This window comes from Cynocephalus volans, chromosome 3, assembly GCF_027409185.1.
Source record: "Cynocephalus volans isolate mCynVol1 chromosome 3, mCynVol1.pri, whole genome shotgun sequence".
Classification (NCBI taxonomy): domain Eukaryota; kingdom Metazoa; phylum Chordata; class Mammalia; order Dermoptera; family Cynocephalidae; genus Cynocephalus; species Cynocephalus volans.
The window spans coordinates 170,554,859-170,581,212 of NC_084462.1; the positions used below are offsets into that span (position 1 = coordinate 170,554,859).

General features: G+C 36.3%; 1 protein-coding gene across 2 annotated transcripts in view; it reads right to left on the reverse strand.

Moving 5' to 3' along the window:
* RPS6KA5 (ribosomal protein S6 kinase A5) overlaps positions 1 to 26,354 on the reverse strand; it is a 185,271-nt gene that overhangs the window by 57,859 nt on the left and 101,058 nt on the right. The window contains exons 4-6 of one of the 2 annotated variants that reach the window (XM_063089105.1): positions 14,819 to 14,934; positions 12,848 to 12,955; positions 9,344 to 9,387 (exon numbers count right to left, since the gene is read on the reverse strand). In XM_063089105.1, the coding sequence (XP_062945175.1) occupies positions 9,344 to 9,387; positions 12,848 to 12,955; positions 14,819 to 14,934 (268 nt within the window). The remainder of the gene's footprint in view (positions 1 to 9,343; positions 9,388 to 12,847; positions 12,956 to 14,818; positions 14,935 to 26,354) is intronic. The other variant, XM_063089104.1, reaches the window with a different exon arrangement.

A 26,354-nucleotide genomic window follows, 5' to 3' on the forward strand; every position in this document is an offset into this window, starting at 1 on the left:
AACAGACCAATAACAATAAAGGAGATTGAAGCTGTTATCAGAAGGCTCCCAACAAAGAAAAGCCCAGGACCAGATGGATTCACAGCAGAATTTCACCAAACATTCAAAGAGGAATTGACACCGATTCTTTACAAACTACTCCAAAACGTTGAAACAGATGCAAATCTCCCAAACTCATTCTATGAAGCAAACATCATCCTGATACCAAAACCAGGTAAAGATATAAACAAAAAAGAAAACTACAGGCCAATTTCCTTGATGAATATAGATGCAAAAATACTCACTAAAATACTAGCAAACAGAATACAGCAACACATACGTAAAATTATTCACCACGATCAAGTGGGATTCATCCCAGGGATGCAAGGTTGGTTCAACATACGCAAATCAATAAATGTGATACACCATATTAATAAACTCAAACACAAGGACCATATGATCATCTCTATAGATACTGAAAAAGCATTTGAAACAGTTCAGCACTCATTCATGATAAAGATCCTCTATAAGTTAGGTATAGAGGGACAGTATCTCAACATAATTAAAGCCATATATGCCAAACTCACTGCCAATATCATCCTGAATGGGGAAAAGCTGAAAGCTTTTCCTTTAAGAACAGGAACTAGACAAGGATGCCCACTCTCACCACTCCTATTCAACATAGTGTTGGAAGTACTAGCCAGAGCAATCAGAGAAGAGAAGGAAATAAAGGGCATCCAGATTGGAAAAGATGAAGTCAAACTGTCCCTGTTTGCAGATGACATGATCCTATATATTGAACAGCCTAAAACCTCTACAAAAAAACTCTTGGAATTGATAAATGATTTCAGCACAGTAGCAGGATACAGAATCAACACACAAAAATCAGTAGCATTTCTTTTCTCCAATAGTGAACATGCAGAACGAGAAATCAAGAAAGCCTGCCCATTTACAATAGCCACCAAAAAAATAAAATACTTAGGAATTGAGTTAACCAAGGAGGTGAAAAATCTCTATAATGAGAACTACAAACCACTGCTGAGAGAAATTAGAGAGGATACAAGAAGGTGGAAAAATATCCCATGCTCTTGGATTGGAAGAATCAACATAGTGAAAATGTCCATACTACCCAAAGTGATATACAAATTCAATGCAATCCCCATCAAAATTCCAAAGACATTTTTCTCAGTAATGGAAAGAACTATCCAGACATTTATATGGAATAATAAAAGACCACACGTAGCCAAAGCAATGCTGAGCAAAAAAAATACAGCTGGAGGCATAACACTACCTGACTTTAAGCTATACTACAAAGCTATAATAACCAAAACAGTATGGTACTGGCATAAAAACAGACACACTGACCAATGGAATAGAATAGAGAATCCAGAAATCAACCCACACACTTACTTCCATCTGATCTTTGACAAAGGCACCAAGCCTATTCACTGGGGAAGGGACTGCCTCTTCAGCAAATGGTGCTGGAATAACTGGATATCCATATGCAGGAGAATGAAACTAGACCCATACCTCTCACCGTATACTAAAATCAACTCAAAATGGATTAAGGATTTAAATATACACCCTGAAACAATAAAACTTCTTAAAGAAAACATAGGAGAAACACTTCAAGAAATAGGACTGGACACAGACTTCATGAATATGACCCCAAAAGCATGGGCAACCAAAGGAAAAATAAACAAATGGGATTATATCAAACTAAAAAGCTTCTGCACAGCAAAAGAAACAATTAACAGAGTTAAAAGACAAACAACAGAGTAGGAGAAAATATTTGCAAAATATACATCTGACAAAGGATTAATATCCAGAATATACATGGAACTCAAACAACTTTACAAGAAGAAAACAAGCAACCCAATTAAAAAATGGGCAAAAGAGCTAAGTAGGCATTTCTCTAAGGAAGATATACAAATGGCCAACAGACATATGAAAAAATGCTCAACATCACTCAGCATCCGGGAAATGCAAATCAAAACCACATTGAGATACCATCTCACCCCAGTTAGGATGGCTAAAATCCAAGACTCTGAATGATAAATGCTGGCAAGGTTGCGGAAAAAAAGGAACTCTCATACACTGTTGGTGGGACTGCAAAATGGTGCAGCCTCTATGGAAAACGGTATGGAGGTTCCTCAAACAATTGCAGATAGATCTACCATACGACCCAGCTATCCCACTGCTGGGAATATACCCAAAGGAATGGAAATCATCAAGTCGAAGGTATACCTGTTCCCAATGTTCATCGCAGCACTCTTTACAATAGCCAAGAGTTGGAACCAGCCCAAATGTCCATCATCAGATGAGTGGATATGGAAAATGTGGTACATCTACACAATGGAATACTACTCAACTATAAAAACGAATGAAATACTGCCATTTGCAACAACATGGATGGACCTTGAGAGAATTATATTAAGTGAAACAAGTCAGGCACAGAAAGAGAAATACCACATGTTCTCACTTATTGGTGGGAGCTAAAAATTAATATATAAACACACACACACACACACACACACACACACACACACACACACACACACACACACACACACACACACACACACACACACAACCGGGGGGGGGGGAGAAGATATAACAACCACAATTACTTGAAGTTGATACGACAAGCAAACAGAAAGGACATTGTTGGGGGGGAGGGGGGAGGGGGAGGGGGGAGGGGGAGGGAGGAGGGAGGGAGGTTTTGGTGATGGAGAACAATAATCAGCCACAATGTATATTGACAAAATAAAATTAAAAAAAAAAAAAAAAGACAACCTACAGAGTGGGAGAAAATATTTGCAAAATATACATCTGACAAAGGATTAATATCCAGAATATACAAGGAACTCAAACAACTTTACAAGAAAAAAACAAGCAACCCAATTAAAAAATGGGCAAAAGAGCTAAGTAGGCATTTCTCTAAGGAAGATACACAAATGGCCAAAAGACATACGAAAAAATGCTCAACATCACTCAGCATTCGGGAAATGCAAATCAAATCTACACTGAGATACCATCTCACCCCAGTTAGGATGGCTAAAATCCAAAAGACTCTGAACAATAAATGCTGACGACTTTGTGGAGAAAAAGGAACTCTCATACATTGTTGGTGGGACTGCAAAATGGTGCAGCCTCTATGGAAAATGGTATGGAGGTTCCTGAAACAATTGCAGATAGATCTACCATAGGACCCAGCTATCCCACTGCTGGGAATATACCAAGAGGAATGGAAATCATCAAGTCAAAAGTATACCTGTTCCCCAATGTTCATCGCAGCACTATTTACAATAGCCAAGAGTTGGAACCAGCCCAAATGTCCATCATCAGATGAGTGGATACACAATGGAATACTACTCAGCTATAAAAAAGAATGAAATACTGTCATTTGCAACGACATGGATGCACCTTGAGAGAATTATATTACGTGAAACAAGTCAGGCACAGAAAGAGAAATACCACATGTTCTCACTTATTGGTGGGAGATAAAAATAAATAAATAAATTCACACACACACAAAAGAAAAATTTTAAAAACCGGGGGGGGGGGGGGGGGAGAATAAGACATAACAATTACAATTCCTTGAAGTTGACATGACAAGCATACAGAAAGGACATTGTTGGGTGGGAAGTGGGAGAGGGAGGAGGGAGGGAGGTTTCGGTAATGGGCCACAATAATCAACCACATTGTATATTTACAAAATAAAATTAAAAACAAAAAACAAAAATCAAAAAAATTTCAGATTTTGTAATAAAGGAAGTATATTTTTTAAGCCATCAAAAAAAAAAAAAAAAGAAAGAAAAAAAAAAAGAAGCTAAGGTGGTAAATTTTATGTTAAGTGTTTATTTTATTTTATTTTTTAATTTTTTGACCAGTAAGGGGACCGCAACCCTTGGCACAGTGTTGTCTGCACCATGCCCAGCCAGCGAGGGCACCTGCCATTTCTATATAGGATCCGAACCCGTGGCCTCGGCGCTTCCAGTGCTGAACTCTCCCGAGTGAGCCACAGGGCCGGCCCATGTTAAGTGTTTTTGTTACCACAATTAAATACTTAAAAGACTCGGAGAACATAAAGTTTGAAGAAAAAAAAAAAAAGATTAGTAAATTTGACTATATTAAAATGTCAAATCTGATAATGGAAAGAAGTGCCATTAAACAAAGTTAAAGAAAATGAAAGACTTGGAAAAGAAATTTACAACATATATAATTATGAAGGATGGATATCTAGAATATTTACAGGACTCCAGGAAATCAACAAGATCAGGGGAAAAAACGCAACACCGTGATAGAGAAAACCAAGAAACAATCTAAATGTACCTTATTGAGACTATGGATAAATAAACTGGATAATTCATATAAAAGAATATTATACTAAAGCTAAAATAGGAGATCCTACTTATCAACTAGTATAAATTTCAAAAATAAGTCAAATAAAAAATAATTTGCCATAGGATACGCATTTACATATACATTTTAAAAACACGAGACAATAGTATATATATTGTTTATGAATACACATACTTGAAGGAAGGGTAGTAAAACAAGTTTAAATTCAACCCACCACCCCTCTTTACCTGCATCTGCACAGCTAAATGTGGTTGGGGAAAAACATAATCAGATTGACCAATTTCACTTTCAATTCATGATCATGAACCTCAAGTAGGCCTTTAATGCCGCGCAGCAAACACCCTCATTTCCCTAATCCATTCACTCCCACTCTCTCAGATGGTTATTCTATATCATCTCCTCTTTGGTCAAAACTCCGATGTCTCTATTGCCTTCCTCACTCTCAGTGAGAGAACAGAAACAATCACAAAAGACCTTCTATAAGCTCCACTACCGCTTAACCTCCATCCTTCCCTGTGCCCAGTATCTCAACCCTCTCCCCTGTTTCTAAGGATGAACTGACCATGTGAAGAGTTGAGGACTACACCCCCACTATGCGCTTGATGCTATCCCTCTCAAGGACAGTGTTCCAACAAGTTTCCCCTTTCTCTCCTGTATCATTATTCTACCTATCTCCACCTCCTTTTCAGGACTGCTGTAGCCAGCATATGACATCTGTCATTTCTCCCTATCAAAGCAAAAAGAAAACCCTCTTTTGACCCCACTTCATCCTCTACCATGTTCTCCAGACAATTTCACTATTCTTTTTCTACAGCAAAACTCAAGTTGTCTTATATAGATGGATGACAATAAGTCTATTTCTATTCTCTCTTTCCTAAGATTTAAACTGAGCCACCCAATGTTCAATCTTCAGTCCTCATCTTACTTCACCTAACAACAGTATTTGACAGTTAATCATTTTCACCCATGAAACACTTTTTCACTTGGCTTCTAAGACAACACAACTTGCCTGTTTTCTTCCCACCTTCCCATTCCCTTTTTCTCAGTCTTCTTTACTGGCTCCTCCTCCTCCACTCTTTACTCTTTTAATTTTGGAACAGCCCAGAGTTCAGAGATTTGTCCTTTTTTCTTTTCCATCTATTCTTTGTTAGTATGCTCATCCATTTTCAAAATTTTTAAATAGCACTTATATACTGGCAAATTCCAAGTTAATGTATCAAGACCAGACATCTAGACTCATATATCCCCCTGCCTAGTCAACATCTCTGCTTGTATGTCTAATAGGCATCTCAAACTCAACCTCTGCAACTGAACTTCACCCACCCCAGACCTGCTCCTGATCAGCAGCCTACCCCATATTAGTTGATGGCAACTTCATCCTTCCAGCTTCTCTGGCCCCAAACCTTGGAGCTACCCTAGATTCCTGATGTTCTCTCATATCCCACATCTAACTCATCAAAAAATTCCATTAGTTCTAATGTCAAAACATACTTAACGTCTGACTACCTCTTACAATGTACCTCGCTACTCCGTACTCTAAACCAATACCATCTCTGGCTGAGATTACCGCAATAGCTTTCTATCTGGACTCTACCTTTCCAGACTTGTTCCACTACAGGGGGACACTTAGCAACCAGAATTATACTTCCAAAATAAGTCAGATCATGTCACTCTTCTACTTAAAACTCTCCAATGGCTCCCCATTTTGCACAGAGAAGCCTTAGTCCCTACAATGGTCTTCAATGCCCTGTGTGATCTGCACAATCTTTCTTCTAAATGATTACTTCCATGTCCTTATTTCCTGCTACTCTCACCATCACTCATTACTACACCCACACTGGGTTCCTCACTGTTAAACAAACACCCCAGGCATTATCCCACATAAGGGCCTTAACAATGGCTGAACCCCTGCCTGGAAATCACCAAGGCTCACACTCACACTTCCTTCATGTCTCTACTCAACTGTCATCTTCTTGGTGAGGCCTTTCCTGATCACCAGAGTTCAAAGTGCAACCTCTTCTCACCCTGATACTTCCTATCCCTCTTCCTTACTGTACCTGTTTTCTTGCAATTTATCACTGTCTAACATACTACATATATTTTTTACTTGTTTACATGTTATTATCTGCCTCCTTGTGTAGAGAACAAATTTTTGTTTATTTGGCTCACTGCCAGATCCCAACACCTAGACAGAATAGTGCCTGGATCATAGTAGACATTCAGTGAGTATTTACTGAATGAGTGGGAAAAATTACAAAATATACATAACTGAAAATGTGAATAGTAGGTGTATGAATTGTTATACCATTTTCTATATTTTATGATATTTTAAATATTTTATAATATAAAAATTTTAAACTGAAATTGGGAAATATAAACACTCATTAAACATTTATGCAGTCATTATTCTAGGATATCTTTTGCTAAAGTCCATTTATGGGCTTGAAACTCCCTGACACGTAGCATAGTTTTAAATCATGTAACTTTCTTTCTTAGAAAATAGATAAAAATAAACTGTGACAGCTAAATACAGTTCTCAGGTAAATATAAATAAATAAATAAATATATATATTTAACATTATTTGGAAAAATGGAATACATATAAAACTTAGAAATTTCTATGAAAATAATCTCAGTTCAAAAGTTGTCCCTGCTTGCTCTGTAATATTATTTACATTGATATGCCTTAGAAAAAGAAATAGTATTATAAATAAACCTTACCAGAGCCAATAATTTCTGCCATAAGAAAAGTTATAAGAGTTATGTGAGCCATGCCCCCTGAACGTCCACATCCAGCCCAGTGATGACTGACCTGCCACTGGAAGTGCCCCAAGCTTGGGGGTGGAGTGCCGGCCTCAGCCCTCTGCAACCATACCAGTGAAGGAGCCAGCCAAGGGCCAGCCTCACCCCCACAACCTCCATCTCCATTTAACACTCCCTACTACTCCATAACATCTTAGAATGTAAATATTAATAATAATAATGAATTTTAAAATAATAATAATAAAATAAAAGATCTGTGAAACAGACATTTGAGGGCAAAGTCATCTCTGTCCCCTGTCCTTTGGAGGGGATCAAAGTTCTGCTCTCATATTTGAGGGGGAGAAAAAAAATCTCACAAATGGCTGAAGCTAGTGTGTTAGTATCCAAACACTGCATAATATTGTTTGAGTAGATGGAAAATTGGGGCAACAGAAAAACACTTTGATGGGTTTCTAGGTCTCCTACTTTCTCAACACCTATAACTCAATGTTTACCTTAAAATAACTAAATTATCCTAGAGTCACTGATTTCAATATACATTTTCTTTCCACTACACTAAAATGCCTTTTACTCATATACGTTCAAATAATTAATCAATAAATAACATTATCTAAATTGAGAAAAGGTTAGATTTTTCTATTTCTGGAAAGAGAAAATAGTCATAAATCCATAGACACTTTCCTTTTCAGTACAGATATCATGACAATGGGTTATATTAACCTCTGTTTTAAATGTTGGGGACATTATTTTTCTTGACCAAACCTTCTAGTTTTATATATCTACCTGAGGATTAATGGAAATGATGTTAACGAAAATTTCAAACATTCATTGTTAAATTATGAAAACAGAATATATATACCATATTTAAGTATAGAGTAATTAATAAAACATGAATGTGTCATTTTTGACATTATTTGCTTATAAATGGGAACAGACACAATTTTGCCAAAGCTATCCCCATCTTACCTACATTTTTCTTTTAACCGCCTTTAAAGTCTTCAATGTTAGAATCAAATATCCAATACCAAGCACAGTAAGAAGTCACAATAAGTTCTGTCTGACTCACAGTAAGAACTCAGCAAGTGTTTGCTAAACTGTACTATAAAAAAATATCCTATGGAAGACATACTGGCCTGCAGATATTTAGATATATCTTTTTTTATTCTCATAATCTTGAGGAATTTATCAAATTTCGTGGTTGAGAAAACAACTATCAGTAAAAATATCAAGTATTATAAAGTTTATATGCTCATTACTGTTTAAAGTATTTTAAGGTTTCTAAAATAAATCATTTTTATACTATATATAATTCAGGTTAGCAAATAATAGAGTTTGGATGTGCTGTCCCCCCAAAACTCATGTGGAAATCTGATCTCCAATGTGGCAGTGTTGGGAGATGTTTGAGTCATGGGGGTAGATCCTTCACGAATAGATTAATGCTCTCCCTGAGGGGTGGGGGCAGTAAGTGAGTTCTCGCTGTATTAGTTCCTGAGAGAGCTGATTGTTTAGAAAGACCATGGCACCTCCCCTCTCTCTCTTTTGCTTCCTGTCACCATGTGATCTGCTTGTACCGCCACATGCCTGCCACTTTCCACCATGAGTAGAAGCAGCCTGAGGCCCACGCCAGATGCAGCTGTCCCAGAATTGTGAGCCAAATAAACAAACCTGTGTTCTTTATAAATTACCCAGTCTCAGGTAATTCTGTTGTAGCAACACAAAATGTACTAATGAAGCAAACTATTACCTAAAAGTAATTATGTGAATATTTGACAAATACCTCTAGAATACAGGCTCAAGAGGGCAAGGAATTTATGATCTCCTCTATATTTCTAGGATCTAGTATAATACCTGGCAATAGTAGGTACTCAATAAATATTTTTTTGAATTATTAATAAATATGCAGAAATGAATATTATACCATGAGCAGGAAAACACAAAACATATATAAAAAGTAAATTCCTGAAAATTAAATATAAATACACTTTCCAGACCAAATGAGGCCAAAATTTATAATATCTAAAATTGTGATATACTGGAAAAGAAGCATATTTGGATGGAGAACATTAGTTTGGTTTTGGAAATGCTGAGTTTGAGGAGCCTTTGAGAGAGTCAGATGGAGATACAGTATAAGCACACTTGGGTCTTGAGCCCAGATGAGAGTTCAGGGTTGGCCATATACATACTTGGGAATCAGTGGCATATAAAGAGACAGTCCAGCATAAAAAGAGAAGAGTACCTAGGATTGGGCTGTGAGGAACACTCGGGTAGAAGAGGAAGAGCCTGCAAAAGACAGTGAGAAAGAGAAGGAAAGTCAGGGGAGTGTCCCGTCACAGAGCCAAGCTGAGAGCAATTTTTAGTTCAACACTACTAGGCAATCATACAAGATGAGGACTAAAAACCATTGAAATTGAGGTCAACAGTGACGTTGGCAAGAACAGTTTCAGTCACGTGGTAGGGGGTGCAAGCCAAATTGGAGTAGTTTAAGGAGTGAGTGATATATGGGTAAGCAGAGCCAGTGTATAGACAAATAGTGACAAAGGAGAACAATAGGACAAAAGCTAGATGGGAATATGGGATTCTGAGATTGTCTTCTTTTTGTTTATCAGTTAGTCCATCCATCCATTCATCCATTTCTTCTTTTTTAAAATCTTAAGACAGGAGAGTCTAGGCATGCTTAAATGGTGACAGGGATGAAGAAGAAGAGGTTAAAAAGGAGAGAACGAAGTTAAAGATATATGTTTAAGCTGGAAACCAAGGAGGTAGACTAGGAGTGGAGAAAAAAGAAACTCATTCTAAGAAAGATGATATTTTGACATAAGTGAGTTGGGCTGACATGTGAAACCAAAAAGGAATGCTAGCTAATCAAAACTGAAGTGGGTTCATGGGAGTATTTTTAAGGTAGAAAGGGTTTAGGTAGGGAAACTTGCTAAACAGGAGCTGGGTGAAATCAGGGGAACAAAAGATCAAGTTTTAGGGGACTCAGAAAAGGATCATTCCTACCTGAGCCCTGAGAGTTAAACCTGAAGCCTAGCATGACAGTATGTCCTTCAGAGCTAAGAGGAAGAATGAGCTGGTAGTCTGAGGTGAAAGAGAGATGAAACCATAAAGCTTAATTGTTATGTTAAATGGAGCTAGGTTTTATACAGTGAATAATAAGAGAACCTATCAATTACTGCTGTACTTCAGCTTTAACCCTAATATATTCCATGTTTTACACCCAGACAACTAAGTGCTCAAACATCATGGATCTGATTGGAACCCCCTTCATTCCACCGAGGGGTGTCTGTCGACAAACAGAAAACACAAAGAGTCTTTTTCTCCTGAGGAGTGACCTGACTGATTTAGTCACACAGCATTTCTGATTAATTAGTATTACTGTATTAAGACCTAACAACCCTAGTCAATTTTGATTTTTGTTTGTTTGCTTAGATTTATTTTGGGTTCTAACATTTTGCTGTCCCCCGGGGTCGAAGTCTGTTTTCTACCTATTGCAGAATGATCAGCTACCCACACCTGTAAATACAGGATACCTTAGTGATTCTTTTCCTTGTTGTTTTCCCAGAACCTAGCCTAATGTCTGGCACATGGAAGGCCCTCAACAAATATCAATGGGTGAACAAGCAAATGACTGAGTTTCCACGGAGAGAGGAAAAAGTGATCACCAAATCTCTCCATGCAGGGGGAGTCTGACATTTCTACATGCCCAGGGCCCTTTGGCAGTCTGTTGAAGCCTGGGGACCTCTTCTCAGAATAAAGTTTTTAAATACATAGTATCACAGAGGAAACTAATTATACTGAAATACAGTTATAAAAGTACAAAAAAATTGTGATGTTATCACAAATATGCTTCTGTGGCACAGGCTGGGCTTGTCGGATTGCAGGATTCTCTATAGAGAGATCTGCTGGGCCGGTTCACTGGCAAAACCCCCAACTGACAGCATCTGCAGATTTTTTGCTCTTGGTTTCTCAGAGAGAAATCCTCCAAAGTCCTGCCTGGGAATCCACTGTGCTCAAAGTGAAGTGGTAGAAAGAGCGCACGCGTGGTGCACAGTTCTGTGTGTCCATTTTCACTTTACCCGCTATTTTCCATATGGTGTCCTCATCCTCAGCTGTGTCTATTGTGCCTGAATCCACAGTCTATCTATTTGACCTTTTCAGTCTCCCCTGCGGGGTAAGGAAGTCACAGCTGCCCAAGTGAATAGAGGCAGAGATAAGATCTGGGGACTTCCTATTTCTTATCCAGACTTCCAACCAATCCCCCAGGGGTCCTGCATCACCCGAACTCCTACTTTGAGGGATATCCAGTGTCTCTGATTCTTGAGCCTTTCTGGGGTGCCGGAGGTGCAAATTAGCCTACTTTTAGATTTCTCACATTACTTGCTTATTATGACTCAGCTGTTTGAGGGATGCTAATCGGTTACAGCTACTCTCTCTGCCGTCCATTTTCCAAAATGTGGTTGTTATTTTCTTCTCTCTCTTTTGAGTTCATGCCTATTTTACCCCTTTACCTTTTACTTTAGTAGGGTTTAGTGAGGATACAACAGTGAACATATTTAATCTGCTACATTTTACTGAAGTTGACACTAAAATTTTTACAAGAGTAAAATGTTTGAAAAATCAAAGTTGATAATAAAAGCCCTCAAAATTCATCTAATATATTCTATGACTTTACTACCAAAGATAATCAATTTACTGTTATAACCACAGCTTCATGGAGGTAGAAATCATTTCCATTTTATTTACCATTGTATTGTCCAGTACCCAGCACAGTAGAGGTGATTGATAAATATTTACTGAATAAGTGAACTGAATGAATATAGATATGATTAAAAATTAGGACCTTTAGTTTTTGTAACTTCAGGAATTCTTACTCACCTAGAATTGCTTTGGCAATATTCCAGAAAGCAGCCAGAAATAGATATACCTAATTTAAACCCAAGAATGATGTGTTTTATGACAATGAAGTCCTTCACTACAAAAAGCTTACTATAATTCTATGTTCTATACCAATAATTTCCTGAGTAGAAATGAAATTGGGATTCAAATTTACTTAGTTATCTTGAATAACTAGTAGTGTAAAAGATGACTTATATTACAACCACTACATAAATAGTATTTAATTACAACTAATAGATATACAATTTTAAATGTCATTAAATTTATTTGTAATATTAAACCAGTTCTAATTAATACTGAAAATGTAAAGTCCTTCATAATCTAAAATCTGCACATTAGCTACTACATTTTATTTCATTTTGAGCAAAAAACGGCACAATTTTGATTATTAAAGAACTGGGTCTTGCAGATCCTTGTCATTCTTGTCAAGTGAATTCAAAGGGTCATCACAGCATGTCCTACTTTGTAATTATAATATAAACTGTGTATGTGCTTTGTTTTGTGATTCTTTATTGGCCACCACCTAAGCCGTAATTCTCCTAAAGCGTTATTTAATTTTTCAGTTATACTTTTCATATTTTATGGGGAAAGTTAAATGCATAGTTTTTTAACTGGGGAGTTCTGATACATCCATCAAAGGTTTACTACAATTCTAATAGGATGGTTCCACAGTCATTCTAAAGTAAAAATGTTTAGTCATTCATGTCAAAATGTTCCCCTGGGCAAACCTACATGGAAGTCCATAATCCACATGACACTTTCCTGTTAAATGTTTATTCTATACATAATTTATCCTTGTTTACATCCTGTTATTGCTAACTTCAAATTAAAATATAATACTCACTTCATCAGCCACAAACTCCTTACTCAGACCAAAATCTGTCAGCACCACATGGCCATTAGAATCAAGTAGAATATTCTCAAGCTTAATGTCACGGTATATAATCCCCAACTGTAAAAACAAACACATATGCATTTTTAAATAATTTCCAAAAAATGAATTAGGACAGTCGTTCTTATCTACCTTTAAAAAAAAAAAAAAAAAAGGGCATTCCACTCCTCAAGATCCTGTGATGGCTCTGTATCTTTTTAGGGTAGTAAGATTAAGAGAAAGTTAGCTGAGATCTGATTTACTATGTTACTTTCATTCCATATCAATTACTTTTATAGACAGTATTATGTTCTCTTCTATATTTCTGACTACTGTTTTAATAATAATGAATGTTTATGGGTTTTCCTTTAATAAACAGGATGACCAGAATTAAAGTTTCACATAAATTAAAAATTGAATTTTCTAGCTTATCCATCAGGGCTCCCTTTGTATTTTGCAGGTTCTTACTCTGGTATTTATGATGATTTCTACCATCATTTTTACATCATAAAAAATTACATCTAATACCCCTAATCATAAATTTCAAAGGTCTTTGCAGTCTATTCCTGGGTCCAATTTGTTCTCGTATAAAGATGTCTTAACTACTTTGTATCCCACAAAAATAATCATAGGCATAAAGCTTGTCATCATACCGAAAATTCTATTAAAAGAAATACAATGTCTGTTCCCAGTATTTCAGGCTGATTTCCCACTTTACTGCTCCTCTTTTCCCTTTCTCTCCTTTGCAGTGCAGCCCTGCGCCCCACTGACTTTTCTCTTTCCCTCCTTGTTCTTATACAGTTTTCACTCATTCTTCTAAAAATTCCTATTCTGAACCATCGCCCTGCACCTGCGCAGTCTTGTTTTCTGTTCTGAACTCGAGCTACCCTTTTCTTGATCCCTGCCTTCTTTTCTTACTCCACCATCCTTTCTCACAGCTTCTGTCACCTACTGCCTCCATCTTGCTGCTCTAATTGCCTGTGCCTTTAAAAACAACTTTCTTGCCTTTTGTGTTCAATTCTGTCCTTTCTTTTCTAAGCACCACATTCAGCACTGTAATCTCTATTTGTCTTAATCTCTGTTTACCTTAAACTAGGACCTGAATACAACCTGACAAAGAAGAATGATGTACCTATATTGTCCTAATTTAGTAACTCACAGTCACACTGATCTCCTTATGGCCCCACACACCTTTGGTAAAAATTACTTTAGTATTTCTATTCCTGAGAAAAAACACACAAGCCTAGTCTACGTGACTGTGTGTGTCTACGATAATACTTCCTCACTAAGTAAAAAAAAAAATTAAGTCAAAATTTCTTGGATCAAGATTAATGGTGCCAGTGATATATTAAAAAGTTTAAACTGATTTTATAGAGTTCAAAGAGCAATCATGGACGTGAATTCCATTTAAAGTTTCCAATAACTGAGTTCCTGTTACATGGAGACAATGGAGGAGGTGGGAGGAGGCAGGGGAAAGAGAAGGTGTCAGGGACAAAACAAATGGAAAACAAAGCCAGCACGGGAGAGTGGGAAATAACTGTTATTCTCCAACCTAATCAGGAAATATAACCTAAAGATGTACAGAGTCTGCAGTGGAGTAAGTCACAATTAAGGAAATACATATGATGATTTGTGGTTTCATTTTATAGGTTATTTTAAAAATTAAAGCTTTTATCTAATGATACTTTTATAAAAATAGAGTTTTCCATGAAGAAAGCCAAAAAACTGCTTAGGTTCTATGTTTTTAATCCACATAACTACAAAAGGAAAGTATATTTTTTAAAAGGGGACTATAAAATTGAGAAAACTGGTCTTGTTCTATACACATGCTTTCACAATCTCCACCAAGACAATGACATGTAAAAACATTAGCTCGTTTAGCTCCATCATTACTTCAGTTAATAGACTTTTCAAAAAAGAAATCCCAAAGATAAAGTGTCTTACCTTGTGGAGATGTTCAAGGGCAAGCACAATCTCTCCAACATAGATCTGCACCTCATGCTCTGTGAAACGCTCTCTTTGAGAAAGATGAGTAAAAAGTTCTCCACCGTTTATATAATCTAAAAATGAAATATATTTTTCTTTCTTTGACTTGTATTCATAAACAAAAGGAAGTATTTCCTTTAAGTCACTTTGGATTAACCATAAGGCACTGATGTTAATATATTATTTTTTGTGTAATTCTTAACATATTTAGTATACACTTTCCTATGGAATATATTACTAGATTCATACAGTAATAGTTTCATAGGATAATGGCTATCCTAACCCTCAATCAAATGAATTTACAGAGTATTGCCATTAAACCTATTACATAAAACCTGCATATATTTAAATGCATTTTCCCAAATACAGTATGTCAGAAACCTCTGTCATCATCTCCTACAATGGCTACTTAAATTACTGTGGAGCACCAAAACATTAGCCACTAAGATAACCAAAACAAAAACCAAACAAAACACAAACAAAAATCCTAGCCTTTCATTTGTGATACTCGCCAGTCACTACTTTTAGGAACTTTAGGTAGATTCCTTATTTCCCAGAACTGTCTATGCACACTTCCGAAAATGCATATTAGGCAAGCAGGTGGCCTTCTGATTGCTCCATATAGCCCAAGAATAAAATTCATACAACATGCCCAAATCGAAGCACCTAAACTAGATGATTCCCATTTCCCTTTCAATTTACTTTATTTATCAGAAGGGGAATAATAAAATAGGAGACAAAAAGGCTACACTTCAGAAACAAAATAAGGAAGCTGGTTAATTTTAAAAGACAACCAATTATGTTGATAATTGGTTCTAATAAGACACTTATTGATAAACTAAATGCTCATTATTTTAGGTAACAACTATACAGATTAATATTGAAAATTGCTCAGAATCATAAAGAATAATAAATGGTTTACAAAATAAATGTTGCAATAATTTTTTAAACTATAGTTTCATCAGAAACTAACCATTACTACATTAACACATATTTGTGAGCGAGAAACAGTAAATGTAGTTTAAAGCTTTTCTCCTGAAAAACTTGAAAAGCGTGTATATTCACTCATCAAGTTACCACAATTTGATAAAAGAAAAAAGCAAATTCTTATGAACTCACAATTTTTTCCTTTATCTTGCCCATTTAACTTTAAATTCCAAAAAGCAGATGCAACAGAATTAAAGAACTCTAATATCTAGTGGTTTTGCAATGTATTTTACAAAGCACAAGTCAGAGAAAAGCATTTCTTTTCTAAGGCCAAATAGTTTTAATTATATCTGAATATAAAGCCAATTATTAAAGAGATGTAAAGGAACACAGCATTCCTGCAAACTAACAATGATTTTTTGTTCTACTTTTAAGTAGTTATTTACTTAAATCAAACCAAATACTGGTGTTTATGCATAAAGTTTCCATAGTCAAGACACAGAAATAGGCAACCATATATCAACTAACAAAACTCCTACACAGACTTGAATGTCCAATTCAGTCAACTGATCTATGGTCACTCCAACAGAGTTGAGCATTTCCTCATATGTTACCTTTGTACTAATTAAAGAGACTTCTACCACTGCAATTATCTTGCTATATTGCAAATGTTCACTTGTATACTTGCTTTCTCTGCTAAACCCTTGAGTTTTTTAAAGTCAGGATCAATATATTCAACACTACAAACCCAACATAGTGCCTACATGCAGTAGGCACTCATTAGATGCTTACTGCATCAATTAGTAATTGAATGCAACTTCTTTATATTGGAAATTTTTTTTATATTTTCAGAGATCCTTAAATTTCAGGGTCTCTGAAAAAAATCACTCTGAAACTCAAACGGCCAGTCCATTGCAAAAAAAAAAAAAATCCAATGTAGTCCTTAGAGGCAAAGTGACACAATCAAAAGAACCAGACTTTGTAACTGATAGACCTGCATTAGACAATGATTACACTGCTGTCCTGCTTTGAGCAAATTAAGTCTCTCTGAGCTTTTATCTATAAACAGAATTAATAACTACTTATGGATTATTGTTGCTTGGAACATATTTTCCACTTACTGGAGAGACTGAGAAAAAATACAAATCTAAGGAGACAAACATAGAACAAGATCAAGTAACTTATTTCCTACTTTTGCTACTGACTGACCTGACAGCCCAAGCTAAAGACCTGACATTCATAAAATAAGTATGTTTTGTTTTGTTTTTGTAGGTATGTGCTGCATCCTTTACAGGGTAGACAGCAAACTCTATCCAGTGGTCCAGGCTGTAAGAGTGGTAGAATAGATACTGAGGCTGTCAAAGGGATATAACAGCAGAAGCTATGGTACCTGGAGTGTCATTATGAAGTAAGTGTTATAATCAATGGTAGAGATATGAAAAGTTAGTGGGAATCTCTATACAGTAATCAGTACTCCCAGTCTTTATAATTTTGTTATTCTATTGTAATTTTGGAGTGGTATCCTATTATGGTTTTAATTTGTGATTTTCCCAAATAACAATAATATTTAGCATCTTCCCATGACTTATTGGACATTTCTATATTTTCTGTTGAAGTGCTTATTAAAGTTTTACTTGCCCATTTGGTTTTCTCTTTTATTTGAGATACAATTTACATACCATGAAATTTTCCTACTTGAAGTGCAAAATTCAATGGTTTTTAGTATTTTTAGAGTTGTGCAACCATCACTACAATCAATTATAAAACATTTTTATCATCCATTGCAATGGACTGAATGGCCTCCCAAACTCACTGAAGCTTAATCCCCACCGTGACACTGTTAAGAGGGTGGGGAATCCTATTGTGGTAATTGAAAGATGGGGGCCTTGAAGAGGTGATTCGATTGGAAGGACTGTACTCTTGTGAATGGATTGATCCACTCTTGGAATAATGAGAGTGGTTATGATGGCTTTAAAAAGAGAGTGAATGAGGAGGTTAGTCTCTCTGCTCTGCCATTCTGCCATGTGAGACCGCTGCGTCACTATCACTTGGTACCACCAACCAGGCCTTCACCAGATGAGTTCCCTGGACTTTGGACTTCCCAGCCTCTGAAACTGTAAGCAATAAATTTTATTTCCCTATAAATTTCCAAAGTTCAGGTATTTCTGTTAGAAGCAAAAGAAACAGCAAAAGAAACTAATATACCCATCATACTCCAGAAATTCCAATTTATCTATTTTTTTCATTAGTTGCTTATACTTCTGCTGTCACATCTAAGAAACCATTGCCACACAAATTTACCCCAATGTTTTCTTCTAGGACCTTTATGGTTTTAGCTCTTAGTCTTTCATCCATTTGAGTTAGTTTTCATATATGTTGTGAGGTATGGGTCCGACTTCATACTTCTGCATGTAGCTATCAAGTTGTCCCAGTACCATTAGTTGAAAAGATAGTTCTTGCCTTGTTGTCATCATTGTTGAAAAATCATCCTGATTTGATCATCACAAATTGTATACATGTATAATTAGTCAACTCTGTACCCCATAAATATGTATATGTTTCAATTTTTAAAAAAAAGAAAAATCAATAGACTGTAAAATTGAGAATTTTTGGACTCTGAATTCTATTCCACTAATCTATATACCTATCCTTATGCACTGACATAAGGAGATCCTTTTTCAATTATTGTAGCTTTGTGGTAAAATTTGAAATTAGGAAGTATGAGTTTTCCAACTTTATTCTTCTTTTTCAAAATGGTTTTAGCTATTTTAGGTCCCTTGATTTTCCATATGAATTTTAGGATCACCTTGTCAATTTCTGCAATGATTAAAGGGGTCCATCCTCAAAACATTCATGGAAAATGTGTAATATGAAAAAATGGACTTTGAAAATTTTTGCACTAAAATACACTTGTTCTATCTTGTTATAACATATCTGAACAAGATCCAGTTTGAGACACTAAGAAGGATAACATCAGTTTGAAAAGAGCCCCTATCACAGCAACATGAATTCTGCTAAATTTGAAGCAAGAACAAACATCAAATTTTTGGTGAAGCTTGGGTGAAAGAATGATGAAATCACTGATGCTTTACAAAAAGCTTATGGGGACAATGTTCCAAACAAATCAGCAGTTCACAAATAGACAACTTGTTCTAAGAAGGGACAAGATAATGTTGAAGACGAAGCCTGCAGTGGCAGACCATCCACATCAATTTGTGAGGAAAAAAATTAATCTTATTTGTGTCCTAATTGAAGAGGACCAGAGGATAACAGCAGAAACAAGAGCCAACACCATAGACATCTCAAATGGTTCAGCTTACACAATTCTGACTGAGAAATTACAACTGAGCAAACTTTCCACTAGACTGATGTCAAAACTGTTGCGCCCATATCAGTTACAGACAAGAGCAGCTTTCAATGGAAATTTGAAACAAGTAGGATCAAGATCCTGAAGCATTTCTTCAAGTAATTGTGACAGGAGATAAAACATGACTCTACCAGTATGATCCTGAAGACAAAGTACAATCAAAGCCATGGTTACCAAGAGGGGAAAGTGTTCTAGTCAAAGCAAAAGCAGACCAGTCAAGAGCAAATGTCATGGCAACAGTTTTTTGGGATGCTGAAGGCATTTTACTTGGTTTTTGGCCCTCCAAAAAGATAATAACATCTGCTTATTATGAGAAAGGTTTTGAGAAAGTTAGCCAAAGCTCTAGCTGAAAAATGCCTGGGGAAGTTTCACCAGAGACCTTCTCCACCATGACAATGTTTCTGCTCTTTCCTCTCATCAAACAAGGGCAATTTTGTGTGCATTTCAATGGGAAATCATTAGGCATCCACCTTACAGTCCTGATTTGGCTACTTCTGACTTTTTTATTTCTTAATGTTAAAAAAAAAATCTTTGAAGGGCACCCATTTTTCTTCAGGTAATAACGTAAAAAAGAGTGCATTGCCATGATTAAATTACCAGGATACTCAGTTCTTTAGGGATGCACTAAATGGCTGGTATCATCACTCACAAGTGTCTTGAACTTGATGGAGCTTACGGAGAGAAATAAGGTTTATATTTTTATTTTTACTTTTTAATTCTATTTTTCCATGAATATTTTTGAAGTCTCCTTGTATAAGCTAAAATTTCGAGAACAGTTGTTGTTAAATCTGTAAGTAAACTTGGGAAGTATTGCCATCTTAGCAATATTAAGTCTTCAATCCATGAACACGTGATGTCATTCATTTAGGTCTTCTTTCATTCCTCAGCAATGTTCTATAGTTTTCAGAGTACAGGTTTTACACTTCCTTTGCTAAACTTATTGCCAGGTATTTTATTCTTTTTGATCCTAAAGTAAATGAGGTTGTTTTCTTAATTTCATTTTCAGATTGTTCATTGAAAGTATATAGAAATACAACTGATTTTTGTATGTTCATCTTGTATCCTGTAACTTTGCTGAACTTATTAGTTCTAGTAGTTTTTTAGGGGATTACTTAGAATTTTCTATTTACAAGATATATTATCTTTAAAATAGAGTTTTTCTTCTTTCTTCCCAACATGAAGGCCTTTTGTGTCCTTTTCTTCCCTACGATATTGAATAAAATGGTAAAATAGATATTTGTTCCCTGTTCCTGATTTTATGGGGAAAGCATTTGGTCTTTCAACATTAAGTATTATGTTAAGTATTAGCTGTGGGTTTTCCATAAATGCCTCTAATTGGGTTGAGGAAATATAGTTCTATTCCTACTTTGTTGAGTGATTTTTATCATGAAGTAGAGCTGAGTTTTGTCAAATGCTTTTTTCTATTATTACTATTTTTTTTTCTTTTTTTTGGCAGCTGGCCGGTATAGGATCAAACCTTGCACCTTGATGTTACCAGCACCACACTCTAACCAGAGCTAACTGGCCAGCTCTCATACACTTTTTTCAGTGTCTACTGAGAGGATCATATGGGTTTTGGCTTTTATTCTACTAATATGGTATATTAAGTTGATTCATTTTTGGTTAATAAGGCAATCTTGCAATCCTAGGATAAAATTCCACTTGACTATGATATATATTCCTTTTTGTTGCTGAATTTGGTTCGACAGAATTTTGTTGAGAATTTTTGCATTTATATGCATAAGAAATATTGGTTTGTAGTGTTCTTGAGATACTGTCTGGTTTTGGTATTGGGGTATATTGGCATCATAGAATAAGTTGGTAGGTGTTTCCTCCTCTTCTTTTTGTTTGTAAAGAACTGATATCAATTTTTCTTTAAATGTTTGGTAACATTCACCAGTGAAGCCACCTGGGCCTCTCTGCATGCAGTTTTTATTAGGAGGAGGAGTAGTAATAGAAACAGTAGTAGTAATTTGATCAGGAGTTGTATTTATTCTTGAGTCAGTTCCTGTAGTGCAGCGAATTGAATTGTGTCCCTCCAAAACTCCCTGAAGCCTGAATTGTGTACCCCAGTTTTATGTATTAGAAACTTGGCCCCCACTGTGACTGTTAAGAGTGTAGGAAATCCTATTATGGTAATCCTATTAGATTGTAGGACCATGCTCTAATGAATGGATTAAAAATGGTGGCCAGGGACATGGTTCTGAGGGCTTTTTAATTTTGAAATTTTTATTTATTATTAGCATATTCACTTTTACAAATCGTGATATTTCTTTATGCCCTTTGCCTGATCTATCATTTCCCAAATCCCTTCCTTCCCTCCCATCTCTAATATCCTTAGATTTGTTCTCTCCTTCTGAAAGTTCAATATATTGCTGTGATCTTTTCTTTCTTTCTTTCCTTCATTCCTTCCTTCTTCCCTCTTTCCCTCTCTCCCTTCCTTCCTTCCTAGCAACCAGTTATGAGTGAGAACATGTGGTATTTCTGTTTCTCTGTCTGGCTTATTTCACTTAACATAATTTTCTCCAGACTCATCCAAGTTGCTGCAAATGGCAGTATTTCATTCTTTTTTATGGCTGAGTAGTATTCCATTGTGTATATATACCACATTTTCTTTATCCAGTCATCCATCAATGAGCACATAGGATGGTTCCATATCTTGGCTATTGTAAATAGAGCTGCAATGAACATGGGAGTGTAGGTAGCCCTTCAACGTGATGATTTACATTCCTTTGGATATATACCCAGTAGTGGGTTGCTGGATCATATTGTAGCTCTATCATATTGTAGCTCATATTGTAGTTGTTTGAGAAACCTCCATACTGTTTTCCATAATGGCTGTGTTAATTTACAGTCCCACCAGCAGTGTAGAAGAGTTCCCCTTTCTCCATGTCTTCGTCAGCATTTGTTATTCTCGGTCTTTTTAATAGTGGTCAGTCTAACTGGGGTGAGATGATATCTCAATGTGGTTTTGATTTGCATTTCTCTAATGACTAGTGATGCTGAGCACTTTTTCATGTACCTGTTAGCCATTTGTATGTCTTCCTTTGAAAACTGTCTATTCATCGCCTTTGTCCATTTTTTAATTGCATTATTTGTTTTTTTTTTTTTTTACTGTATAGTTGTTTGAGTTCTTTGTATATTCTAGATATTAATCCCTTGTTGGATGTATAGTTTGCAAATATTTTCTCCCATTCCATAGGTTGTCTTTCTGTCCAAACATTCATATGGAACAACAAAAAACCCTGAATAGCCAAAGCAATCCTCAGCAAAAAAAAAAAAAGAAAGAAAGAAAGCCAGAGACATAATACTATATGACTTCAAATTATATTACAAAGCTATTATAACCAAAACAGCATGGTACTGGCATAAAAACAGACACTTGGATCAATGGAACAAAACAGAAAACCTGGAAATCAACTCACATACAAGCAACTGATCTTTGACAAAGGCGGCAAGAACATACATTGGGAAAAGACAGCCTCTTCAATAAATGGTGCTGGGAAAATTGGGCATCCATATGTAGAAAAATGAAACTGGCCCTGTACTACTCACCATATATCAAAATCAACTCAAGATGGATTAAAGACTTAAATATAAGAACTGAAACTATAAAATTACTAAAGGAAAATATAGGGGAAACACTCCAGGTAATAGGACTGGGCAAAGACCCAAAAAGCACAAGCAACAAAAGAAAAAATAAAAAAATGGGATTATATCAAATTAAAAAGCATCTGAGGGCTTTAAAAGGGGAGCATAAAGAGTCTCTGCTCTCTCTGCTCTCTGAACTCTCTGTTCTGCCATTTCACAATGTGATACCATGCCTTCACTGTCACCACCACCAAGATCTTCACCAGCTGTGTTCCCTAGACTTTGGACTTCCCAGCCTCAGAAACTGTTAAGCAATAAATCTCATTTTCTTTATAAAATACCCAGTTCCATGTATTTTGTTATAAGCAACAGAAATGGACTAATATAAGTAGTTTGTGTCTTTCTAAGAATTTACTTCGTGTAAGTTATCTACCATGAAATAGCATGAATAACAACGTAACTGTATATTGCTATACAGTTGTTCATAGTATTCCTTTATGATCCTTTTTAAATTCTATAAAGTTAGTAGCATTCTTTATTTTACCAATTTGAGTCTTCTCTTTCCTTGGTCAGTCTAGCTAAAGGTTTATCAATTTGTTATCCTTTCAAAGAACCATGACTGATTTTCTCTATTGTTTTCATATTCTCTATTTGATTAATTTCTTTTCTAATATTTATTATTTCCCTCTCTACTTGCTTTGGGTTTACATTGCTCTTATTTTTGCAATGTCTTAAGGAGGAAGGCTGGGTTATTGATTTGGGATCTCTTTTTTCTTTTTTTAAATTTAGGCAATTATGGTTATAAATTTCTTACTAAGCACTGTTTTAGCTGCATCCCATAAGTTTTAGTACATAGTGTCCTTATTTTTTCTCACCAAAGTGTTTTCTCATCTCTCTTGTTTCTTCTTTGATACATTGTTTATTTAGGAGTATGCTGTTTAATTTGCACATAGTTGTGAATATTCCAAATTTCTTTTTGTTATTGATTTCTACTCTCATTCCATTTGGGTCAGAGAACATATTTTTTATGATTTTAAAATTGAGTTTTCTTTAATTATCTGGCATATTATCTAGAATGTCCCACGTGTTAGTCTGTTTTCTGTTGCTGATAACAGAATATCTGAAACTGGGTAACTTATAAAGAAACAGAATTTATTTCATACAGTTTTGGAGGCCAGGAAGTCTGAGGTCAAGAGGGCACATCTTGGTGGGGAGCCTTCTTGGTGGGAACTATCTACACAGTCCAGTGGTGACACAGGGCATGTGGCAGGGACGGCTGGATGAGAGCACTTCAGTGTGCTCTCTTGCTCCACTTATACAGCCACCAGTCTACTCCCTGATAACTCATTAAAACATTAACCCGTTATCCAAGAATGTATTAACCCATTCACGAGGGCACAGTCCTCATGATCCAATGACCTCTTGAAGGCCCCATCTCTCAACACTGCTACATTGGGGATCATCCTCTCACATGAGCTTTGGAGGGAACAAACACTCAACCCATATCAACCTGGCTTGACTATTTTAGTAAAGTCTAATTCATCTGCAGTGTGAAGCCTCCAATATTGCTTTTTAGAGGGCGCAGCCTTGGACATTTGCACAATGGTCTAGCTGGGCTCTTTTTCACTCTCTTTCCCTGATATGTTAGGCTGTCTGCCTTTGCTGGTATTACACCCAGGTGTTAGGCTCTACTAATTGCTGGCTGATTGCTCTATTGTTTTCAATAATGCTCTGGGGCATAAATTACTCCACAGTCTGATTCAATAAATTCAGGCCCTTTTGCAGGAGTAGTTTTTGAAGCTAGTTTTTGAGGTTTGTTCTGACCCCAGGCAGCCTCCTAGTTGTCAACATCAAATGGTTTAGTTTATTGTTCTAATGGACAGACCAGCCTATTCTTAATTATTTACCATCAAAATCTCTTTTTTTTTCAAAAGCACCCGTAGGTTTGAACTTCTCACATACTCTGTTCCAAATATAGTCAGTTCTTTTGGAGATAGCTTCAGAGTTCTCTGTTCTTAGGAACTGCCTCTTCCCCTGGGGAAAAAAAATCTGAGTCACTGCTCTGCACCTGAGGATAAGGATAGTGGCCACTTCTCTTGGGGTAAAAACCCTGCTTTACTAGCAGGGTGCTAGGCAATGGCAGTAGTCTCTGATCTTCTCAGCTTGCCTCTACCAGCATGGAACCTCTCTGCTCTATAAGTGAAGTGGGGCCTAGATGATCAAAGCTCCATATTCTCAGCCTGCCAAGTCTGGGATAGGGCTTCTGCCCTACGAGTGGGGGCTGGCTGGAGTGAGGAAGCCCCCAACCTCTCAGCCTCCCTTGCCAGGAATTTAGCCTCTGTAACTCAGAGCTGGAGAGGACAAGAAATGCTGGTAGCCTTGAGACAGGAGGTGCTCAGTTTCCCTGGGTTCAAGTTTCAGTACACACCTCTGGGTTTTAAGCCATTCGGCAAGGTCTCAGAGCCCTCTTCTAGGCCCTCTCCTAGAGAAGAGTTACTGTTGCAAGTTGAACGTATTTTGAGACCTGAAAATGATTGAGATTCACTTTTTTCTATACAGGTGTCTAGTTGTTCTAGCACCATTTGAAGACTTGTTTCACCACTGAACTCTTTTGGCATATTTGTCAAAAATCAAATGACCACATTAAGCGTGTCTATATCTGGAGTCTCTATTCTTTTCCATTGATCTATGTCTCATACGATACTCTCTTGATTACTGTTAACTAAGTTTTGAAATAAAATCATTTAAGTCTTCCACATTTGCTCTTCTTTTTAAAGAACAGGGTAGGGCTGTTCTAGTTCCTTTGTATTTGCATAGGAATTTTATTTTTCATTTTTATTTATAATTGATATACAATAATTAAAAATACTTATGGGGTACAACATGAAATTTTGATGTATGCATACATTGTGTATTGATCAAATCACAGTAATTAGCATACCCATCATCTTAAACACTTACCATTTCTTTGTGATGAGAACATTCAAAAACCTCTCTTCTAGCTATTTTGAAATATACAACATGAGATTAATTCTGGTCATCCTACTACATAGTAGAAAACCAGAACTTATTCTTACTATCTAACTGGTTTTGTACTCATTAACCACTCTCTCAGCAACAACCCCCTTTCATTCTATTCTTCCCGTCTTCTGCTAACCACTATTCTACTCTCTACTTCCATGGGAACAATTTTTTGGATTCTATATATGAGTGAGGTCATGCAGTATTTGTCTTTCTGTGCTTGGCTTATTATCTCCTCACTGCAGTCAGAATGGCTATATCAAGAAGTCAAAAGATAACAAGTGTTGGGAAGAATGTGGAGAAAAGGCATCCCCTACATGCTGCTGGGGGGAATGTTAATTAATACAGACACTATGGAGAACAGTATGGAGGTTCCTCAAAAAATTAAAAATAGAACTACCATATGATCCAGCAATCTTACTACTGGGTATATATTCAAAGGAACTGAAATCAGTATGCTGAAGAGATATCTGCACTCCTATGTTTAATCACAGCACTGTTCATAACAGCCAATTATGGAATCAACCTACAGTCCATCAATGGATGAACAGATAAAGAAAATGTGGCAGACTAGGAGTCTTCAAAAAG